Genomic DNA, 23346 nt, shown 5'->3' on the forward strand with positions numbered 1-23346 from the left:
CGGCGGCTGCGACGCCGCGGCTGGGCCCAAGATGGACCTCCCGAAGCTGCTCGCCGCCCCGACCGCGCGCGGAGCCCAACATGGCGGCGGCGCCGGCGGTCCCGGCCGGCTCCGCCGAGGCCCGGGGCCGCCGCCCAGCCCTGGCCCCGCGCGCCGCCGTCTGCTGCTGCTGCGGGGCTCTGAAGATGGCGGGCCGGGGCCGCTGTGCGGGGAGGCCCGGGCGGCGTCGGAGGGCCCGGGGCCGAGTCCCCCGCCCCCCGAGGATGGCAGCGACTCCTTCGTGGTGCTGCTGGAAGTGGCGCGCGGCGCCGCGGCCGAGGCGCCCGGGCGGCGGGAGGTCGGGCCCAGCGCGGGCGCGAGCCCGGCCGGCCGTCCCCAGCAGGGCCCCAGCGGCGCGGCCGCCGCCCCCGGGCCCGGAGCGGGCCTCGCGGGCACCGTCACCATCAACAGCCAGGACCTGCTGGTGCGTTTCGATCACGGCGTCTTCACGCTGGCTGCCGCGCCTCCGCCGTCCGACCAGCCGCCCCGGGGCCCTCCCGCGCCTCCGGGGGAGGAGGCCGCGAGCCCGGCGGAGGGCCGCCGCGGTCCCCCGGCCCCCGGCTCTGGCGCCCCTGGCTACCGCTGCCCGGAGCCGCAGTGCGCGCTCTCCTTCGCCAAGAAGCACCAGCTCAAGGTGCACCTGCTCACGCACGGCAGCAGCCAGGGCCGGCGGCCCTTCAAGTGCCCCCTGGACGGCTGCGGCTGGGCCTTTACCACCTCTTACAAGCTCAAGCGGCACCTGCAGTCGCACGACAAGCTGCGGCCCTTCGGCTGCCCCGTGGGCGGCTGCGGCAAGAAGTTCACCACAGTGTACAACCTCAAAGCGCACATGAAGGGCCACGAGCAGGAGAACTTGTTCAAGTGCGAGGTGTGCTCCGAACGCTTCCCCACGCACGCCAAACTCAGCTCCCACCAGCGCAGCCACTTCGAGCCCGAGCGGCCCTACAAGTGTGACTTTCCCGGTAACCGCGCGCCACGGGCCTGCGGGCGGGCTTCGGGGGGCTCCCGGGGCCCCAGGGCCAAATTCAGTCGCTCACAGTGGGTGCGGCGTCGCCCTGCCTTCTGCTGCTCACTTGGGCAGGATTTAAATTCCGTGGGCCGAGAGTGAGGGGCGGGAACGGAGCACTCTTGTGTCTGTGTTCCAGTTCTTTCCAGGTGATTCGCTTAGATATCTCAACCCTGCATTGCTGCGGGGATTTCGACAGCAAGGTAGTAACAAATCATTACAGCCTTCCTTCCCCGCGGTGGAGGCAACAGGTCTCTCTCTTAAAGTGCTTTAGGTTAATGAAAGTGATAAAGCATCTTCCCAGAGATTTGTCTTATGAGTCAGGCGTTTGTGTTCTTTGGGCTTTCATCGGTTAGAAATGGTCAGTTATCAGATATTTCTGCTGGCACACACCAGTGTGGGAGGAACACAGATGAATCTGGCCAGATGCCACATTCTGAGGCCCTGAGGCCTGAGGGGGATGGTCACAGGTGTGGTGCATTGCGCTTTTGGTGGCTTTTCTGCTTTTATTTCCTTTGGACTTCAGTTTGGGGAAGTCCTAAAAATTATCCTCATTTCACAGATGAAGAGTCCGAGGCCCAGCAGTGTAGGTGAAATCCAGTGGAGGGTTTTCTCCTCTTTCGTTGTCTGCAGTGGGAGGGAATGCAGGCTCCACAAGAGTAAACTCCACCAGGATTGGCAGTTTTAGGTGTTCTAAGGGGAAGAATGTGCCTCCCCAGGAGGAAGAGAAGATTCCCGCCTGGGAAGGAATTGACTTGGGGGGGAAGTGACACTGCCAAGCCAAGGCAGGGAATATGGGCTGTGGTGGTGGTGTGGGGTGGGGAGTGAAGTTGGAAGGGTGTGGGAGGGCCCGTAGAGTGTGAGGGGCCTTCCACTTCCTGTTCATCAAAACAAAAACTCAACTATATGCCTAGCACACACCCAGCATGTTACTGATGTATTATATACGTGCAGCGCTCTCCTAGTAATGTGCATGTTGTAAAAAATACACTCACATATAGAGATTTTTAAAGGGTGAAATGAAAAACACATGTTAATAGATTCTTCTGTTTTCTTCCCACATGCTTGTAGACTGTCTTGTGCATCCTCTTTGTGGAGAATATGAGTTTAGAGCACCGTTTCAGAACCTTTCTCAGTTACATACCGTGAATCTGATGATGGCTTATAGTCTGCTCCCTAGTGAAATGCACCAAGAGTGTCGTTCCACGTATAATACCAGGAAGATCAGGGCTGTAGCTTGCTTTCGGGTATGAAGTCCCCCCGAAAGTTTTGAGTTGGATGATCAGTGGGGTGTTTTAAGACGGGTGGGGTCAGGAGAGGAACCAGTGAAGCCCCGTTAAGTGTTCTAGGCCTGAGTTCCATGTAGGAAAGATTTCAGAGGGAGGATCATAGGCCTTAGTTGTTGATTGCAGGGTGGGTGAATCTTGCTAAGGGCTGAGAGATTTACCTGTTGGAGTGTATGAAAATACATCCAAGCCCAAAATAGGGAATGGGTGGGGGTGGGGAGGGAGGGCAGATTTATGCTAAAGAGGAGGAGGATTTTAGGGCATTTAGGAAGATGAGCACTTCCCAATTAAGCATTGCTAGGGAAAGTAGGGTTCCTTGGGCTAGTGCTTTGATGCGGTGATGATGCACAGCGTGTATCTGCTTAGTGGTTTACAGGCACGATGGTAGCATGTTAAAGGCTCTGAGAAGAGCTGCAACAAAGATACCTGGGAAGCATCTTACAACCTAGTATTTTCTACTCCATTTGAGCACTGAACCTTTTTGTTAAAGGAGAGCTTTCGATGTGGAAAGTCTGTGAATTGCTGAAGTAGGCTCCTTTCTGGTGGCTCCACTGGGGTTGGCGATAGAGGTGAAGGAAAAAGCCAGGGGAGTGAAGATGACCTTGGTAGCCTCCTTTGACAGCAGGGTACCCTGGGGAAACAGGCAAAAGGAAAAAAAAACCTGGTGACCGGGGGGGGGGGGGGGATGCTGCCGGTTACAGAGGATGCATAGAGGACACAGAGGGTGTGTGTAGGACAGTGCATCACCCCCAAGGGGTGAAAAAGTCTCGGACATAACAATGGTTTGTGGCCCTTCCAAGTGCAACTCCTGCCAGACAAAATCCTTGTTCCTTAGCATCTGATCTCTTTCATTGGGTTTTCTTTGGTCTCGCATAGGCAGCCCTGACACTTGAGTTCACAGAATGTAAGCAAGATCTGTGCTGTGGAACTGGGAGCACATTGCTGTGATTGGAGCTCCCTTGATCGGTGGCTTCATATTGAAGTCCGATGACAACAGGTGGCCTGCATGTGCCTATCGGCTGCCTTTACAAAGCCAGATGTCAGCGGTTGTAACAATGGTTGTAACTTTCTGGAGGGCTTCTGACTCATTTTCTTCCTTGTTTGCTTCATGGTGTCCTGGAGTGGTGGCTAGGTTAGCCGTGTTATGTGATTTTTGTCACACCAGTGAGCAGCGTTTGTGTTTTCTTTGTTCAGGCTGTGAGAAGACATTCATCACAGTGAGTGCTCTGTTTTCCCATAACCGAGCCCACTTCAGGGAACAAGAACTCTTTTCTTGCTCCTTTCCTGGATGCAGCAAACAATATGACAAAGCCTGTCGCCTGAAAATTCACCTGAGAAGTCATACAGGTAATGAGCTAGAGAATGCAACATCGTTTGCACCCACAGTTTGTCATTGTGGTAGCTTGCATTTATGGTGACGAGGTGTAATTTTTGTCTTTTCCAAGGCGAAAGACCTTTTATTTGCGACTCTGACAGTTGCGGCTGGACCTTCACCAGCATGTCTAAACTCCTACGGCACAAGAGGTACTCTTTACATTTCGGTTCAGTTACCAGTATGGGAAATGAATTTGTTGTTTGTCCGCAGCAGAAGCCTGTGGATGACATGTATCTGTTGAGGTTTTTTTTAAGTTATAAGAAAAGGAGCCCGTTGTAGATAATTTGGTAAATTCAGAGAGCTGTGAGAAGAAAACCACTCAGAATCTGATCACCTAGTGTCAGGTTTTTTATGTATACTTGTTTTTGAATGTAATTTGTGTACTTTATATACAAGCTAATATTTTTAAAAAAGTTAACACTGTGGAAGAACCTTTCCTTATGTCATTACAAACTTTCCGTGGAGATAATGACGACCCCGGAGGCTTCACCTGTGTGCAGGTACTGGTCGGCACTTCACGTAAACGAGATATCATTTAACCTTCACAGCAACCCTGGCCTTGATGTTCTTCTCGCTGTTTTGCATTGGGGCACAGAGAGGTTGAGTGGTTTGCACAGCTGGGGATTGAGGGGTTTACTGTAAAAACGTTACTCAGGAAAGGGTGGTGTTTATGCAAGGACTTGAGGATTGCAGTTGATTTTCTGTGCACGCTTCTCTTTGCCCTCTGTAGCTTGGAAACCTCGTTTGTTACCAGAATCTGTAACCGTCAGAAGTAGCTTCGTCAATACATTTGGGACCCAGCTGTTCCGATGGAAGCAGCACTAATTGTTGTGTCTGACTCTCAAGTCAGCCTTGTCATTAAAGTAGAATTTCTAATTACAGGGTAGCTAAATTGCAAACCTGCCCATAAGGGCTAGAGAGAATTCAGATTTTCTGAAATGTACTGATCATTTTCTTTAAATGCTGAGAGTTTGTAATTTGTGGGATTTTAAACAAAGAATCCCCTCTTGAGGCCTGGTGTCTCTGGGTGGCGTGCATAATCACCGTTCCTGTTTCTTTGTTCTCCCAGGAAACACGATGACGATCGGAGGTTTACCTGTCCTGTGGAAGGCTGTGGGAAGTCCTTCACGAGAGCAGAGCACCTGAAAGGCCATAGCATCACCCACCTGGGCACAAAGCCGTTCGAGTGTCCTGTGGAAGGTAGATTTTTAACACATTCCTTTGAGCTCTAAACTAGCACACGTCCACGTTGTTGTAAGTTTAAGTTGTTCAAAGGTAAGTTTTATTTACATAACGACAAGCTGAGCACAAGTTGCAGCATTGGGTTTAATTGGCTGGTTTTTAGTTCGTTGTCTTACCTTGGGAGCAGTGTAGTGAACCGACTTCAGAATCAGACCAGGGTTGATTCCTGGCTCTGAAGTGCACTCACGAGATCCGTGGCTCTAGTTATTACCTGTTTAATTTGGCGGTTGTGAGGATCAGGGGAAAGAACGTGTGGAAATGCCTGTTTTGGCACCTGGTACCTGTCACGGACTCAGTAAATGGTAGCCACATGGACAGCAGTAGTCAGGCTGGCTTTTTAAAAAAATGTACTGGGAATTTTTTTTCTCTGAAACACCGAAGGCATGATTCGTTGGCCAGAAGTCAGCTCTGTGGCTTGTCCGTGCTGGCCCTGCTGTAGGTACCGCAGATGCGCCGGGATGGCAGAGTGGGTCAGCGTGTGGTTGTGAATCTTGATCCTGGCCCTCACCCGTTGGTTGGAGATCTCAGGCCGGCTTCTCTGGGCCTCAGTTTCCTTTACCTGGAAAGTGGATAATAAAGACCCGTGTGAAACTGAGACCAGTTGCTAGAATGTCACGAAGATAATGTGTTGATTAAACATAGTTTAATCAAGACACGGTTCCTCCTGTCATCAGAGCTCCAGTTGGGGCGCACCAGGTAGGCCAATAATGTGCGGGGTGCTGTGGGGACAGAGGTCACCCGGACTGTTCCTGGAGCACGGGGGGGCATGGGAGTGGCCTCCCAGTCAGCCAAAGAATGAGGCAGAGCTAGCCCGGGGCAGCGGGGGCTGGGGGGGTGGGGGGGAGTGGAGTGCGGTGGAGGAGGCCGGGAGGCCAGTGCGAGGCAGTCTCCCAGAGCAGCAGTCTGAGTGCTTGGGGCAGGGGAGTGGTGGGACCATTGTTTGAGCTTAGGCTGGGTCCGGTGTCCTGGGGAGACGGCCAGCACCTGTATTGGAGCTTAGCGGTGGGAAGGGCGAGAAGGCGCGCGCGCGAGCGCGCGCAAGAGAGAGAGAGAGAGAGAGAGAGAGAGAGAGAGAGATAGAGAGAGAGAGAGAGAAGTTCGTGCACCAGCAGTGCTGGGTGGTGGATATGGGCGTATCTCACTTGAGGTGGGCACGCGGGGCTGGTGGTTAAAGGAAGAGGACGGGCTGCATTTTAGGTGCCCACAGGCTTTCCACATTCCGATGGCAGGGATGCACTGCTTTCGGGGTTCAGTGAGGAGGTGGGCCGGGGGTGAGGCAGGTAGCACGTGGTGATGATTTAAGCCGCAGAAGTGGATGTGGCGCTCGAAGAGAGGTGTGCTCTGAAAAGAGGTGGTGTGGTGTGGTGCGATTGAAGGCCTGAGTGCCGGAACCAGGCGTCCTGGACTCCAGCCTCGAGCCTGCCACGTAAGTGGCTCTGTAACTTCTGACAAGCAGCGTGAGGGCACTGTGCCTCTTCTCCTCATCTTTGAAGTGGTCACAAACCCACACAGGGTGCTTACAAGAGGGCTCTATAGGTAGCAGGTTGAATGGAGGCATATAGAAAAAACCACAGATGTCACCTACTGCCGTTGTTACCATTAAATGAAATTAAATGCTATTAAATGAAAAAGAAGGCCTAGTACAAAACCCTGGGGACCGCCACTCCTGCCGGTGGGAAAGTAGAAGGGGAGTCCTAGGAGGGTCCTAGGAAGGAATGGGGAAAGTGGGAGCGTTGGTGGCACTGAAGCCAGTAGAGGAGGATGTGTGGGGAAGGAGATGGGTTGGGCGCTGAGGTAGTGCGGCAGGGCGGTGAGGAACCAGGGGCTCCTCCGGTAGGGTCAGCGGGGTCCCGCAGGGGGAGGGTCGAGGTTCAGTGGAGTGACTCGGGCAGAGCCCCGCTCTAGTGCCCTGAGCGGTGAGCTCTGGTGAGGCGGGGGGTGGCTTGTGCCGACCCCTCTCCTGGAGGTGACTGAGGGAAAGAGGAAGGGGTGGTGGTTGGCTACAGAGGAGGGGTGGCTTCTGCCTTTCTGTATTTGTATCCTCGGGGGCTGTGGGCATGTCTGGGCATTGAGCTGGTAGAGGCGGGTGTGGGTGGGGAGATCTAGTGGTGCTTGGTCAAAGAGCGTGCTTCTCGAGGGAGTGGAGGTAAGGGCTGGAGCCTCGGGGAAAGGATCCTAGAACTCTTTTGGGTTGGCTGAGAGTTGATAACTTTTTTTTTTTTTAAAGAAGAGTTGATGATTCTTAAGTCTGGGTGATTAGACCATTTTTCCTGCTTTGTTTGAACTGTTTCATAACAAAAAGTCAAAAAACAACCACCACCCATCTTTTTGTAGTAACTGGAGGAGATGGAGAGGGTAGGGCCACACGGCAGTGAGTGTGCTGAGGGAGGACAAGGTGGTGGAATGAGGACTGTGTGTGTGTGTGTGTGTGTGTGTGTGTGTGTGTGTGTGTGTTGGGGCGTGTCTAGTAGGGTGTGTCACTATGTGCACCGAGTCGAGGTTGGAATGTGTGGTCCTTAAGTAAGTGGGGAATTCAAGCTGAGGACATTCCCTTGACGTTTGTCATTGGTGGGCTGCCTCTGCCCCTCCTTGGGGCAGTGGGGTAACTTGCTATAAATGTGGGGTGCCAAGCACTGATGACTTTGATTTGTGAAGAATGGGTACGCATCTCAACAGGTGATGTTGCAGTTACGAAAAGACAGCCATGGGGCGCCTGGCTGGCTCAGTCGGTGGAGTGTGCGACTCTGTTGATCTTGGGGTTGTGAGTTTGAGTCCCACGTTGAATGTAGAAATTACTTTAAAAAAATACAGTCTTAAATAAATGCAATCATCTTAAACAAAAAAGGTGATTATCAAACATTAAAAGAAAAAGACCGCCTTTAACACACATGGAAAAAATGGTCATATTCCTGGTCATCAAAGGATGTACAAATTAAAATGAAATGTATTTGGTTCCCTATCGAATTAGCAAATATTTTAAAAAATCGAAACCACTGTGGCAAGAGTGTGACAGACATCCCTGTTGTGGTTGCCCCGTCCTTGGCAAAGCAGTTTGGTAAGAAGTGTTTTTGGCACCTCTGCTCTGCGATCTTCCTCTGTAAGTCTGTGCTGAGGGGTCCCAGCTGGAAAAGGGGCTGAGGCGTCCCTCCTGGGCCCTGTGTGGAGCAAAGCACAGACGGTGCACCTGGGACTGGAGGCGTCTGTTCTCTCTGGTGTTTTCTCTCAGGAGCCTGACCTGAAAACAGGCTTGAAGCTGCATTTGAAAATGAAATAAGTTCAAAACTCCTCTCAGAGGCAGCCAGAGCCTTTCGTCATCTGGCCGCATCCTATCCTCATAGCCTCTTTTCCTGAAATAGGCCTCCCGCGGGCCCCAGACTCCAGCATTTCCACCTCGCCATTCCAAGACGGTGCCACAGTGCATTGATGCGCTTTCCAATTTCTTGGGCACTGCGCGAACACTCTGTAGCTTGGAATCGTTTTCATGTTGTCTTTATAACCCTGTGCGGCAGGTTGTCATTCCCACCTGAGAGGAAAGGAAAAGGAGACCTGGAAAGAAGAAATGAGGCGTGGCCAGTAGGGGCTGACTAGAGTTGGGCTCCAGAGTCCAGGCCCTGCCCACCCTGCTGCCCTGTTGTGGCCTCCACACCTTAGAAGGCAGCTCCTTGGCGTGCACGCCCCTCCTGCTCTGCTGTGCAGCCCTGACTCCATGTCAGGACCCAGTCACCTCAGATGCTTCTTGCCTCTTGAGACCTTTTCTGTCGCCTCAGGAAGTGCGCTCTTTCTTCTGCTTCCAGAGCACTTCATGGCACTCGCACTGGTTTTATTTTTCCCCTTTGTCAGGACAGCTGGTTGGTCATGTACTTGCAGGTCACAAGCTTGTAGCTGCCAAGAACCCCGCTTGCCCTCTCTGTGTCCCTGTGGTGCAAGAGCTCCAGCAGTGGGGGATCAGGGCAAGAGGAAAGTGGGGGAGTTTTTGAATTAGTCTTGTTCACCCTCTGATGTGCGCGCAGGTCTGTGGTCTTGTTGACTCCGGCTAAGCTGTCGAACAGCCAGCAAGGTGATGCCACCTGCAGGCTCCACTTGTACACCCGATTTAGGGTCATTTGCTGGGTCCCTTTGGGCATCAGTTTCTCAGTGGTAAAATGAGAGGAGTTGGCTTCGGTGATCTGTTGAGGTAGTTTCCAACTCTGAAATGTTCTAGGGTTATGGTTTTTGTAGTGGTAGCTAAGTGTAGATGATTGGTATACATTTTTAGCAATTGAATTTTGAAGGGGTTGTTTAGCACTTAATTTGACTGACTTTTCCCAGCAGCACCGTGTAATGGGTGAAGAAACAGGCCCAGAGTTAACTAGTCCAAGGTTATGTGTCTTTTATGCAGGGGAATTTTATATCTCCTTTTAAATCCAGTTTGCTTTCAAATTTAATTCCTTTGTATTGGGGAGGAAGAATTTTTTTCTACCCTCTCCAAGTGGTTCTAGCTGGACTAAGTTAAATTGACAGGAGACAGATTAATAGGAAATAAAATTTAATTTCATATATATGGGAAACTCACACAGATGTGAGATTCCAGGTACAGGCAAAATGAGGTATATATGTTATCCTGAGCTAGAAAGAGGTGGGGGTTGGGATCTGGGATTTTCAAAGGGAAGGAAAGCAATTCACAAGAAGATGAAAAGAGTGAGTGTTTGGGGAACAAATGTTTACTGGGTCCATGGATGACAATGGGACACAGAGAGGACTTTGATCAAATAGGCCTTGCTAGGCCTTCCCTGTCCACCATACCTCGTTAGTGTCATAATGTAGTTATCTATGGTGATAGCTTTTTTCCTGGAGCAGGTCCTCCATCTGCCTCCATCGTTTTAGGCAGTCGGGAGGAGGGATGTCACAGTTTATTCTTGAGTCTTTTAGGCCTTGATTGTTTCCAGCTGGCATAATCTGCATGCCAAAGTGGTGGGCTTGGGGGCAGTCAGCTTTGGCCCCTACATTTGTGATGCTGCCCCAAAGGGTATTGTGTCTGTCCCTTGCCAGAGGTCAGAGCATAGACATGTACTGTCTTATGATTCTGATGGGAAGAAAGGAAACCACTAGTTCCTTGGGAATCCTTAGGTTTATTGCTTATTGTTCTTTTTGTTCCAGGGTGCTGTGCCAGGTTCTCTGCTCGTAGCAGCCTCTACATTCACTCCAAGAAACACCTGCAGGACGTGGGTGCTCCGAAAAGCCGTTGCCCAGTCTCCAGCTGTAACAGACTCTTCACCTCCAAGCACAGCATGAAGGCTCATGTGGTCCGACAGCACAGCCAGCGCCCAGGTCTGCTCGGTTTACTTCCCTCCCAGAGTGCTGCACAGATGTGTAAGCTCGACGTGTGTAAGAGAAGCAAACGCACGTCCTTCCTTCCTCTCCTCCTTTCAGAGGTTGTCAGAAGTCACTAAGGCGAGCACAGTGAAGCCTTACCAGCCTGTGGACCACACTGCCAAGCCTGGTGGCATCTTTTGGGTTCTCCTGCCACTTCTTGCCTCTGACCCTCTATTCCTTCCCGTGTGTCTGAAGTGCTTCTTTTGAGGAGTATTCAGTCCTCCACTATTTATTTACATATATGTGTGTGTGTGTGTGTGTGTGTGTGTATATATACATATACATATATATATATATATATATATATATATATATATATATAGCTAGCTAGCTGTCTATCTCTCTACCTACCTATCAGTCTCCCACTTGGTTGGCTTTTCCTAATATGTGTCTCCTAAATCTGTCTCGCTCTGTGATCTCTGTCCTGAATTCTGAGTGTGCCTCTCCCCCATTTGTCTTTTTCACTCCTCTTTCTCTGTCCTGTTGTGGTCTCTGGGTACTTCCCTTCTGTCTCCTCCCAGCACCGAGGTGAGGACAGTCCTCAAAGACCAGACAGAGTTGTGTTTCACATTGTGGTGGGGCCGGGAGGCGCAGGGGGTGGGGGTAGTTGGCTTGAAGTTCTGGGGAGGGTAGAGCAGAGAGGGAACCACAGTAGTAGCCTGGAGTGGGGATTCCAGGGATGTGAGGGCCTGGTTCTCTGGCTACATGGTGGTGTGGGACTGACAGGCTGCCTGTAGAGGCTGCGTGCACAGCCCTGTGGGCAGGACCTTGCAAGGTCTGGGCGACTATGCACTGCCGCTGCCCCAGACCACTGGCACCAGCCTGCTCTCCCGACGGGGCCTGTTTGGTGAAGTCCTGGCTAGCCTTCAGGTCATTTGAGTGTGCTGCTAACTGGGCCCCGCTCCCTGCCATCTGTGCGACAGGCAACACCAGCCTTGGGGCACAGTCACTTCCTAGCTGTGTGATCCAGGGCAGGGCACAGGTCTGCAGTCCCCCGTTTCCTCATCTTTCAAGCACGGAAGAGAATTTGAGTAGTTCTCTGAGGGAAACGTCCTTCTTCTGCTTCTTTCCATCCTGTTGATATGTGGTCACTTCACTCCTGTGGCCCTAACAGCAGTTGCCATTTAGCTTTGTATTTGAAGAAGCTGCCCTACTGGGCTCTAGGTGTTCTGAGGGCTCCTGTCAGGGACTGGCACCTCAACACGCAGAGTCCAGTCAAGAGCCTTAGGCTGGTGTTGAGAGGCCTTCAGTGGTTGGGTTCCTCCCTCTGTCTACGAAACTTACCCCTCACCACTCCCAGTTCTGAGCCCGGTGCTATGGGATGCTGTGCACCCAGGCCTCTGCTTTGCTCCTGTTCTTTCCTCTTTCCTGGCTTGGCTCATTCAAGTCAGCGATGGCATTGTTTATTTCAGATGAGCTTCCTTAGTCTGTCTGGATATGAGAGCCTCTCAGCTGCTTTTGTAGTGCCTGTGTTTCCCAGGCTCTGAATTTATAATACGACGTTGACCTGGGTGTCGTTATTCCCTGCCATGGTCAGGGGTGGATAACTAGGTAGTGTCCCAGTGCTAGCCCCGTGAGAAACAAGTGCTCGGGAACGTCCGTTGTTGTGGATATATACTGCTAGGGGCTCTGCCAGGCCCTGGGCTGGCTGTGGGAGTTCCCCTCGTGGTGCTTCTTGGGCCAGAGCGTCCTCACGGCCCTGTCACTGATGAAGCTGAGGTGGAAAGGAGAAGGACTTGTCTAAGGTCAAAGAGAGTTGGTGGAGCGAGGTCACGATGGAAACCTTGGGCTAGAAGCTGTAGTAATTAACGTTTAATGATTTCGGAATATCTGGGCCTCGCAATAATAGGTGTCCAGTAAATACCTATGGAATTAATGTGATGCTAAATAGGAAATTTATGAGCAAATTGGTCTCTGCACTGCGATTTTTTTTTTAAGTTTATTCATTTTGAAAGAGAGCGTGCACGTGTGCATGGCAGGGGCGGAGAGAGAGGATCCCAAGCAGGCTCTGCATTGTTAGAGGAGTCCAGCACGGGACTTGATCCCATGAACCGTGAGATCATGACCTGAGCCAAAACCAAGAGTCAGACGCCCAACCGACTGAGCCACCCAGGCACCCCTTAATACTGTTTTTAAACTGTGAAGTAGTGTGACGCCTAAAGAAGATAGATTCAGAATTTGGTTATTAATTTATTTGTCTGTAGCTGATTTTCTTCATAGGTTTGCGTTGGAACTCTAATAGGCACTCGGAGCTGGTGTGCACAACTGGAAAGTACTTTGGGATTAGCTAACAGTTGGTGTAGGCGGAATAGAACCAGAGAACTGAGAGAGCCTTTTCCCTCTGGCCAGGCACTGGCACATTCTAGAAGCTTCAGGTAGAAGTTTCTTGGGAAGAAATAACTTCAAGGCCCTGTTTGGCTCCCAAATATTTTGTGCTCCCATCTTCCTGTTTGCTTGGTGCTTGAAGAATCCTAGGATTTGGGGTGACTGATTGGGTGTAGTGGTGTATAAATCCCTGCTTTGAGTGTTCCTCGAAATATTTTAAAAATATGCTTAATGTTTATTATTCCTCCAAGGGAAGTGTGTTTAAAGTGTTTAATTGAATGACAAAGATTCAAATATTTAAAGAGTGATATGACCAACAACTGAGACTGAATGAACACTTAAGACTCAAGAGGGATTTATTAGAATTATTTTTGCTATAATCATTAAATGCTATTTAGGAGCCAGGCACCAGTGCCTGGTGCTGAAGGGACCGTGTGGGTCAGATAGACTCCCCACCTCCAGGTGATCATGGCCTAGGGGGAGGTAGGAGTGATAGAGGTTGGAAATACAGTGGTGGCGGGGAGGAGGAGAGGCCCCTTGGAGGGAATGTAGCTCCTTGGGTGCCCTGTGGCTGATGTCTAAGTTCTCTGCGGTCCCTAGAGCTGGGGCCTTGAGCCAGGGCCTTGATCCCAGAGCACTCCAGGCAGAACAGTTTTTATTCCCTCTGATCACCCTCCGATGACTCAAATTTGTTTTGGAGTGGTAGCTAGATTTTGATGAGACATGAGCTGACACAAGCTGATTCCAAAAATACCTCAGAGCCAGAGTTCAGCTTATGTTTGACTTCCGAAGATTTGTGTTCTGTGGAAGGTTTTACAGTCCTCTTGAGGGCAGTTCATGTTGTGTAGCAGAAAGAGCATTGGGTTTGAAGCCAGAAAGATGTGAATTCAAGTCTTGCCACTTCCTATTACCAGTTGATGTGACTTTGCGAAACATTACGTAGACTCTCAAGTTATTTCCGGTCGCAGAAATCCCTGTCGGTTTAAGGATTTGAGACAATGTATGTAAAAAGCCTGATAAGGTTATCAAGCAGTGCCTTTCTTTGGTGTGTGGCCACCTTCGATGCATCAAGCAGCAGGTGCAGGAAGTGTACGTGTTACCTTGATGGGTCACTTGCTAGCATGACATCCAAAGCGCAGACAGAACTTCATGATCTTCTAAAAGGCATACAACAACCAGAGTATTCGTTTCTCTTTCAGATCTCTTCCCTCAGCTTGGAGCTCCGAGTTCTCTTACACACAACAGTGAACTTGGCAGCCCAGGCCAAAGTGAGCTCAACAACATAGACCTGGCGGCCCTCTTCTCTGATGCACCTGGGGACGGTGGGAGTGCCGCGGGGGCCTCAGATGAGGCGCTGAACTCTGGAATCTTGACTATTGACGTTACTTCGGTGAGCTCCTCTCTTGGAGGGACCCTTCCTGCTAATAATAGTTCCTTGGGGTCCATGGACCCGCTGGTGTTGGTGGCCCACAGTGACATTCCTCCAAGCCTGGACGGCCCTCTTGTTCTTGGGACAGCAGCCACAGTTCTTCAGCAGAGCAGCTTCAGTATGGATGATGTGCAGACTGTAAGTGCAGGAGCCTTAGGCTGTCTGGTAGCGGTGCCTGTGAAGAACTTGAGTCAGGACCCACAGGCTTTGACCTCAGGAGGTAATTTAGCAGACAACACCACCACATTGACCTCTCCGAGCCCCCCACCAGGAAGCACCAGTGTCCCGGAGCTGCTGGCTCCAATCAAAGTGGAACCGGACTCACCTCCTGGCCCCGACACTGTCAGGCAGCAGGAACGGAGCCGAGGGGCGCCCCGGTCGGCGTTCTGCAGCCCTGCCGACAAGCACAGTCCTCAGAGAGACACGGGGCTCAGTGCGGGGACCGGCAGCTTCTATTTGGTATGAAGTGCTCTATTCAGTCACCACTGCGTAACTCGCTTCTCTTACACTCAGTCTTGAGGATGTTCTGGATTAATCGTTCATGTGCAGACATTTCTTACTGGTTTGCGAAAAGAGACGGAGCCCTGGACTACAAGTCTGGAAATCTGAATTCTGATCTTGAGTTTGGAACTGACTAGTTTTTATGACCTTGAGGAAATCACTTATCCTGTCTGAACCTTAAATTCTCATTTATTTCTAAAATGAGGGGGTTTGGCTAGATGATTTCTAAGGTCCTTTTGAGTTTTGTGATTCTGTGATGATGTGTTTCTTTTCTGGAAAAAAAAATGAGGTATTTCGTAACGTTGAAATGTCTTGCCTTTGTGCTTTCCATGGGATAAGAGGTCCTTAGACTTCCTAATGGCCAGAGGAAGAGGAATCATGACATCAGGTTTAATGGAAACTTTAAAACCATGTAAAAGAGAAAAAATTTTTTTAAATTAGAATTAACAAGAAAGCAAAGGAGTGGTTTGTGAGCTTCTGTTTCTGGAGGGTTATAAGAGGACCTCTCCAGTTGTGAGGCTCCACAGTTAATATACTTTTAATTATATTTATGTTAGTTAATACATTTAATATAATTTAATTTAAAATAATTTAATTAAAGATTCTTGGGGGAGAGTCTCTTTTTTTTCCCTCAGTCTCAGATGGGAATGATCAAATAGGTTTCTTTGTGGCATGGGTTAAATTTGGTGGTGATACTTCTGTTGTTCAAAACGTTAAATCCTATTTTACCATAGTTTAAAAAAAAAAATTAAATCCTTTGAATTAGAATCCATTGTGAGGGATGTGGTAACCCATCTACCATGGAGCCTTTCAGTCTGAGAGAAGCACGGTCGGTCGTACCTTTTCTGACGGCTCTTGCTTGGCGGTGGCATGGCCATACTTGCTGGCCTTTGCCTAAGTGGCCACAGCAGTTGCTGAACCACCAGGTGACTGGGCCAGGAGGGGAGATGGCCAAGGCTCAGCGATCAGTGGGGAGGCCAGGCCTGTGTAGAGGGCCTTGGTGCCTTGGGAAATAGGAGATCCTTGGTACCACGGTATCTCCGGAGCTGTAACTGTGGGTGGAGGCAGGAGAAGCCGCCATGACCTTGATCCTGACTCCTTGTTCATTTTCTCGCTAGCTGTGTGACGTTGGGCTGCCTCGATTCTCTGAGCACAGATGGTGTGTGGTGAATGGGTTACAGGTATGCCACGAGCTGATGAGGGCTGTTCTTTTTCTTCTTGTAGTGATAAGTGTTAAACTCTTTTTCGTATCAACACATTCACAAACTTATAGAAGCGAAGTCCCATTTGAATACTGTTTGGCCCCCTCAGTAAACTTCCTGAATTTGGTAATGTAGTTACTGTTTTGGTGTATATAACTTTTGAGTCAGGCCTCACCACCAGAGCGGCTTCTGTAGTGGGGATATGAAATAGGACCTCCCTAGGTCTGCCGTACCAGTATCGTGTGGCATGTTCTGGAAAATGTTGAGAAGTGCTGCAGCTAATTAATCTTGAACCACCGAGGGAAGCTGGTTATTTGTTTCGGACAGCAGAGAAGTATGTAACTCCTTTTATAACAGTTTCTGTGTAAAATATTTTAATATGTTTTAGACTTTGGAGGAATAAACTTTGCTTCTCTGGATAATAAAATCATGTATATTGTTCCACCTCTCGTTCTGTTTAGTTGTCACCGTAATTGGATGTAGCATTTGATTCTCGGTGAACCTTTGCTGGAGATCCTCAGAGATTATCGGACTCTACTCTGTTCAGGAGGCAGACTTAGTACATTTCCATAGTTCCCTTACTACCCTTCTTTTGCCATTTGGAACAAGTGACTGACACACTTTTCTTTGGTCCCAGGAAAGTGGGGGCTCAGCAAGAACTGATTCCCGAGCCATTCAACTAGCCAAGAAAAAAAAGCAGAAAGGAGCTGGGAGCATCGCAGGTGAGGCTGTGTGTGCTGGGGGAGTGAGGGCTCTGAGTCACCCTGGGCCTTAATGAGAAGAAACACACGGAATAGGCGTTTCTGTGTTCTTTGTGTTACTTTTACGTTCAAAATGCCCTTTATGTGAACTCCAGAAGATACCGCAAAATTTCCAGCATCCGTCTGGAGACGTCTTGCTGACCTGAAAAGGCTGTGCGAAAGTTAGCGGTTGCAGACGCCAGTGTCTGTTGCCTAGTAGGCCACTAAGGTAAAGAACAGCCAGGCCAAGGGTCAGAAGAGCGGAGGTGGGAACCTGCTGCCAGATGGCAACTGGCCCCTGACCGTGGCATTGGGAACAGCCTGGGGACGGGGCTGCTGCTGTCCCAGGAGCAGGGTTTTGCGGAGCCGGCCCTTGGGTGGCATGTGGCATTGTGGATGCGTAGTTCAGTGTTATGTTAAAATCTTGTAATTTTAAAACGTCAGCAACTTTGTCGAATTTTTAAAAAACACTTGAGTGGACCAGACAAGACCTGTTAATTTGTGGCCTCGTGCATCTGTCTGTTGTCCGTCTAGAGAATGGAATGGCGGGATGCCGTGCGTGAAGAAACTGGAAAATCCTTCTGTAAAGGAAACAGCGACGACTTCTAGTACCGTTTTTTGAGTGTTTCATGTGTCTCTGTCTAAAATTTATTTGAAGAATATCAAAGAGTATGTACGGTTAGCAGTACAGTTTGTATCTTTCTTAATATCATGGCTTCTTTAAAATCACTCCCTATTTCCTGTTAATCCGTTTTTTTAAAGCAGATAGTGCCCTACAGTGAATGTTGTTCGTGGCCCTGTTCCCTGTGACTGGGGAAGGGTTACCTCCACAGCAGTCACACAGTGTCCCCATGGCACTTGTAGAGATAATAGAAAAAAGTATGTGGTGGTAGAGGACGTCCATAGAGTGGAAGAATCTAGCACCTGCTAGGCAGAGTCAGTGAAGGGAAGCAGATGCCTCTGTTTAACCCTATCGGTAACCTCCACTTGAAGGACAAAGGACACTGAACATTCAGGTGTATGGTACATGTTACATTGACTGCGTTGCTTTTGGGTGGCATCTGTGGAGGTACTTTTATTTTTAATTGTTTTTATCTGTAGAGGTGGTTTTACTTATTTTTAATTTTTTATATAGTTCCACATTATCTTTTAAACAATGACACTTAAAAAGCAAACCCATATGATGTTATCACTTCTTTAAAAATTAACAGTATTTCCTTAATATTTTGCAAGTGTTCAAATTTTCAGTTGTCTCAAACGTTGTAAATGATTTTTATACCTATTTGCTTGAATTGCATTCCAAGTAAGCCTCATATTACTATTGGTTGATATGTTTCTTTTAAAAATTTTTTTTTTTTCAACGTTTATTTATTTTTGGGACAGAGAGAGACAGAGCATGGACGGGGGAGGGGCAGAGAGAGAGGGAGACACAGAATCGGAAACAGGCTCCAGGCTCTGAGCCATCAGCCCAGAGCCCGACGCGGGGCTCGAACTCCCGGACCGCGAGATCGTGACCTGGCCGAAGTCGGACGCTTAACCGACTGCACCACCCAGGCGCCCCTGGTTGATATGTTTCTTAATGTTCTTTGTCATCTGTAGGTTTCTCCCTCCATTTTTGTCCCGTGTGCTTGTGGGAGAATCTGGGTGGTTTGTCTCGCGGAGTTGGCCAGTCTAGATTTGGCTGGTTGCACCACTGTGCTGGAGATTAACCGGTTCCTCTGTCTTCTGTGGTTCCTATAAATCAGTGATCCCATCTAGAGGCTGGATCTAATTGAGCTTTGATCCAGTGGGTCAGTTGTTGGCGGGTGGCGTAACTCCCTTGCAAGTGATTAGGTGTTCTTCCTTCTGGAGGTCCCAGACCTCTGGTGGGCAGTCTGTCCTGTTTGCAGACAGTGCTGACTTCTCCCATTGTGTGACAAAGTATTGCCAACCAGGGGAGCTCACCTGGGCCTTCATATCCACACGTTGATCGTGTCTCGATTGCACAGATGGGTGCCTGTCCATGTGGCTGACAGTCTCCAGCCCCTCCGAAGGTTGAGCTGACTCTGCGACCCGAGACCTCCACCATAAATCATGTCGGTACACTGTCTGAAGTGCCTGAGGGCTCCCAGGTAGACACACTTACCAGGCTGGACCTTCCAGGGACCTTGCGATTTCTTTTCAGGATCGAGAGGCAAAGGCCAGACTTGTCCTTGGGCAAGGTTAATCTCCTCCTGTCCTCATGCAAATATCCTGTTTCTCCTTAAGCCTCCCCTCATTCAGCACTTAAGGGTGGACTTTGTTACTGTGGTGTTCTAGTGGTGATTTTCTTTCTCCCTCATCCCTGTACTTCTCTAAGGGAAAGTGGTCTCTTCTCCCTCATTTATGTTTTGGTTACATTAGTGTGGACTCAGAGGTGTTTATTATCCTTTAGGTTATTGTGAGGAGTACTGGACGATAATCAGTATTATCAGTATTTATTTGCTGCTCAGATTGCTCCAGCTCTGGCTCCTGGCAGCTCTTTCAGTTGGATTCTTGTGCCCTTCCTTCCTTCCTTCCTTTTCTTTCTTTCTTTCTTTCTTTCTTTCTTTCTTTCTTTCTTTCTTTCTTTCTTTCTCTCATCTTTATTTTTGAGAGAGCGAGACAGAGACACTGTGATCTTTATTTATTTTTGAGGGGGGCAGAGAGAGGGAGGCACAGAATCCAAAGTAGGCTCCAGGCTCCAAGCTGTCAGCACAGAGCCCGACCAGGGCTTGAATCCACGAACTGCAAGTTCATGACCTGAGCCGAAGTCGGACGCTTAACCCACTCAGGTGCCCCAGGATTCTTGTGCTGTTTCAACATGCCCTGTTTTTTTTTTTTTTTTTTCAGGGGCATTTCCCTAACTTGTGGCACCGTCTTGTATTTTCCCTGCCCCAGCCCAGTTTTCAGCCACTTCTCCTTTTATTGGAAAATGGTTTCAGAAACCAAGGTCAGGGCACTCTTTGTGGTTGTTGCTCATTGCTACCTGGGTGTCATTGTGCCTAGGCCTTCCCAGCAGACAGGGCCAGGGAATATCTTCATGTACGTTAACCTGTGCTGGCTGAGGTTTGGACTTGGAATATTTTACCTTTTAAATGGTAATAAGGTACATCTGTTCTATATTTCTTAACATGCCTAGTTAATATGTCAGTGCTTCTCAGTTAAATATATTCCTGTGAGTTCATGTCAGATGTTAGCCACTAAATAATTGTTTGGCACCAGATTTAGAGGGGGAAATGTGGGTTTGGGAGCTTTTTGGCTTTCAGGATTCAATGATTATTGTGTAATAAGTCTAAGAGATGTGGGGCACCTGGGTGGCTCAGTCAGTTGGGCGTCCAACTTCGGCTTAGGTCATGATCTCATGGTCCGTGAGTTCGAGCCCTCTGTCAGGCTCTGTGCTGACAGCTCAGAGCTTAGAATCTGTGTCAGATTCTGTGTCTCCCTCTCTCTCTGCCCCTCCTCTGCTCGTGCTGTCTCTCAAAAATAAATAAAGAAACAAAAAAATAAGTCTAAGAGAAGTTGCAGGGAAACAGGACTCAGTGGAGTTAAGCCATTTAAACACCGTTGGGGGTCATTGTTGTCAGTGTAGTTAAGTGCAGAGTGTGCGTATTGATTCTTAGAAAATGTGCAATCTGAATGATTGGAAAAATAAGGTATAGGGTCTGAAATTCAAGACTATTCCCATTGGGTTGCTGTTGTGTACAGAAAGTAAAATTGCGCCATTTTCTGTATCTTTAGTATTGTGGCCCCCTGCCAAATATAAAAATATAAAAAGTAAAGAGAAACTTTCATTCTTGAAGCTGATAGCAAAACAAACTTTTTTTTTAATGCAACCAGCATCAGGACTACTAATGGATGTGTGTTTTTCTGGTCTCTGAGGTTGGGGAAAGGAAAGAATGTATAGCACTTAACGGAAGAGGCAGTAAACAGCAAAACCGTGTCTGTGGCAGTAAAAATGTAAATGCACGTGACTGCCCTAACTTTTTTTTGGCAAGAGTCAAAAGGCGAAAATCTCTATCACGGGTTGTCTAGAGGTGGCACACCCTGGATGGGATATTTAGGAAGCTTAAAATTAAGACCGGATAAAACAATCACAAAGCAGGGGTTAATCATAAATATCAGAAGCGTAGAATTCAAAGCAACTGGGGCAGAGAAGACTTTCCCTTTTGTTGGCTGCTGTTCACATATGTAATCAACAGCAAGACTAAGATTTATAACATTTTTGTGAGTATTTATATATGAATATAATAGTTATATGAATAACCATTACGTGAATATTTATATGAAACTTATAATACCAAATAAGATAAAGTAAAAAGTGGTGGAAATCTAGAACTGGGTAAATGAAAACCTACCAATATTGGAAATGGGTAATTTAGCTCATTATTTGCAAATTAAGCATAAAACAATACACATATGAAAGATACTTACAATGGGGTTAATAAAGTTGATTTCGTAGGTCCTGCTCCATAACCATGGGATATTTATCAGAATTAAACTGAACAAATTAGGAAAGCCGTAAAGTCTTTAGGGGAAAGAACCTACCATAGTGTGGTAGAATAGAAAGTAAAAATTACTTGGAAAACAAAAGAAAACTTAATAAACTCTTTGGTTTAAAGACATGTAAGTAACTGCTTATAACATAAACGTGTAATTATGAGAAGTGTCCGATGTGGCTAGTTAGGAAATACAGTGGAGAAAATACCACATTCACAGTAGTGACAAAAATTCCGGAGCAACCAGGGGGAAATTTTGTGAGTGGGTAGGACATAAAGGAGGAGGAAGAGAAGAAGACAACAAAACTTGACTCAGAGAAAAGATGATGTTCTCAAATGTGGTGACTCCTTCCTGCTGATACACGTCCTTCCTGCCTGCCATGTAGGGACAGGTAAATAACATGGGCATCACTGCTTGCATTCTGATGTGGGAGTTGGGGGTGGGGGTGGAGTTGAGGGGAGTTTTGGATAAACAAAAACAGTAACTCAAACGGTAAATGTGAATAAAACAAGGAAAGGGGTCTGTGTTGGTTTGCAGTTTTCAAATAGGGTAGACAGAGGCCTCAACAGAGGAGGAGACCCTTGATGGAGGGGAGGAAGGGAAATAGCCGTGTGGGTAGATGTGGGCAAAGGGACAGCCCCTGCCAGCCTGAGGCTGGAGGGTGCTCTCAGTGGAAAGGCCTCTGTTGTCAGAGTGAGGAGGCTCACTTTACGGAAGTGATCAGAGAGCAGGTAGGAGGCCAGGCTGCTTGGGGCTGTCCTGGAACTTTGGCTTTTGCTCACAGTCAGATGGGGAAACATGAAGACATAATTAGAAAAGTGACACCTTTTTATTTATTTATTAAAAATCATTTTTTTAAATGTTTATATTTGAGATAGAGACAGAGTGTGAACGGGGAGGGGCAGAGAGAGAGGGAGACACAGAATCTGAAGTAAGCTCCAGGCTCGGAGCTGTCAGCACAGAGCCCGATGAGGGCCTCGAACCCACAAACTGTGAAATCATGACCTGAGCTGAAGTCAGATGCTTAACCCATTGAGCCACCCAGGTGCCTTCTGAAAGTGACATATTTTTAAAAGGATCATTCCAGCTGCTCTTTTGAAAGTAAACCCTAAGGTCAAGGGTCAAGGAGAGCAGGTAGGGGTTCCTTGCTGTCCCCAGCAGGGCAGATGGTGGCTGCTGGCAGGAAGAAGTGGGTAAATGCTGGAGGTGTCTTGATGGAGCCATCCAGATTTGCTAACAGCACTGGAGTGCTCAAGAGAAAGCCACCTTTACAGCAGTCAGGCGGACACTTCCTGCAGGCTTTAACACAATTCTATTTGAAATTCTGCGGAGATTTCAGAGCACTTATGTAGGAACTTAGGGGCAGAGGTTCCTGAGGACACGTGGGACACTGACCTGGAGGATGTGCCCTCTGCCTGGGGATGCCTCACAAGCTGCAGCCATGAAAACCGCGGTGGAGCCGTGGCCTTAGGCCAGGACACAGAGGGACGCACGTTGATAAACAGGCCTGTGGCCGTTCTTATTTGTGCGCGTCAATATGGTTCTTCCAATTATGGCAAACGAGTGACGGCCTTTTGGGAAGAAACACTAAGGTTCCGTGCAGGATAAAGAACGAAGATGAGGGCTTTAAGGAATTTGAAAGGCATGGAAAGCTGTTCGGATAGCCAGTGCCTACTTTGTTCTCAGCTGTGTGCTTTCTGTGGTTCAGCTCGTGTTTGATCTTCACGGTAGCTCTCTAAGGTAGACACTTCTCAGCAGCCGGCCTCATGCCCTGGCCGCCACGCCGCTCTCCCTGGGTAGCACACTCCTCATGGGACACAGATGCCCAGAGCAGAGCAGAGGCACAGGCCTTGGAGATCCGCGGACGCGGAAAGGTTTTGAATGAACAGACACAGCATGAAATAATAAGAAAGATGAAAGCATCCTTAGGAAAAGGGGTAGGGGACCTGAGCAAGTGCTGTGCAGAAGGCGGCTGACACGAGGAGGCGTCCCTTTCGTCATCAGAGGGGTGTGCTCGGTACTCAGAGGCAAGGACACCCAGAGCCCACACGGGGGCGCGAGGAACGCGTTCCCGGGCTGTGCTGGGGAGAGCCTCACTGGGGATGCAGTGTGACATTTCTGGACGGTCATTTGATGCTGTTTTCGAGAGCCAAAAGATCTGCGTAACGTTCAATCATGAAATAACTATTTTGGGACTTTTCTCAGGGAAGTATCCAGGGATCTACGTAAGGGCCCACATGTCAGCTGCTGCTCAGTGTGGAGCTGTGTACTACTAAATATTTATAGCTTATAATTATAACGCCAGCAAAGCACACGTTGTGCATAGGTTTGGTAAGTCCGTGTTTGTAAGAA

At 48.8% G+C, this 23346-nt stretch overlaps 1 protein-coding gene across 3 annotated transcripts in view; it reads left to right on the plus strand.

Annotated features, from left to right (window-relative positions):
* Positions 1-23346, plus strand: part of ZXDC (ZXD family zinc finger C) — a 38533-nt gene continuing 15187 nt past the window's right edge. For 2 of the 3 annotated variants that reach the window (XM_047834992.1, XM_047835011.1), the window contains exons 1-8: positions 1-1001; positions 3526-3678; positions 3777-3855; positions 4776-4906; positions 10085-10255; positions 13825-14513; positions 15674-15736; positions 16395-16479. In XM_047834992.1, the coding sequence (XP_047690948.1) occupies positions 32-1001; positions 3526-3678; positions 3777-3855; positions 4776-4906; positions 10085-10255; positions 13825-14513; positions 15674-15736; positions 16395-16479 (2341 nt within the window). In that variant the 5' untranslated portion in view covers positions 1-31. The remainder of the gene's footprint in view (positions 1002-3525; positions 3679-3776; positions 3856-4775; positions 4907-10084; positions 10256-13824; positions 14514-15673; positions 15737-16394; positions 16480-23346) is intronic. The other variant, XM_047835002.1, reaches the window with a different exon arrangement.

Source organism: Prionailurus viverrinus, chromosome A2 (genome assembly GCF_022837055.1).
Source record: "Prionailurus viverrinus isolate Anna chromosome A2, UM_Priviv_1.0, whole genome shotgun sequence".
Classification (NCBI taxonomy): Eukaryota; Metazoa; Chordata; class Mammalia; order Carnivora; family Felidae; genus Prionailurus; species Prionailurus viverrinus.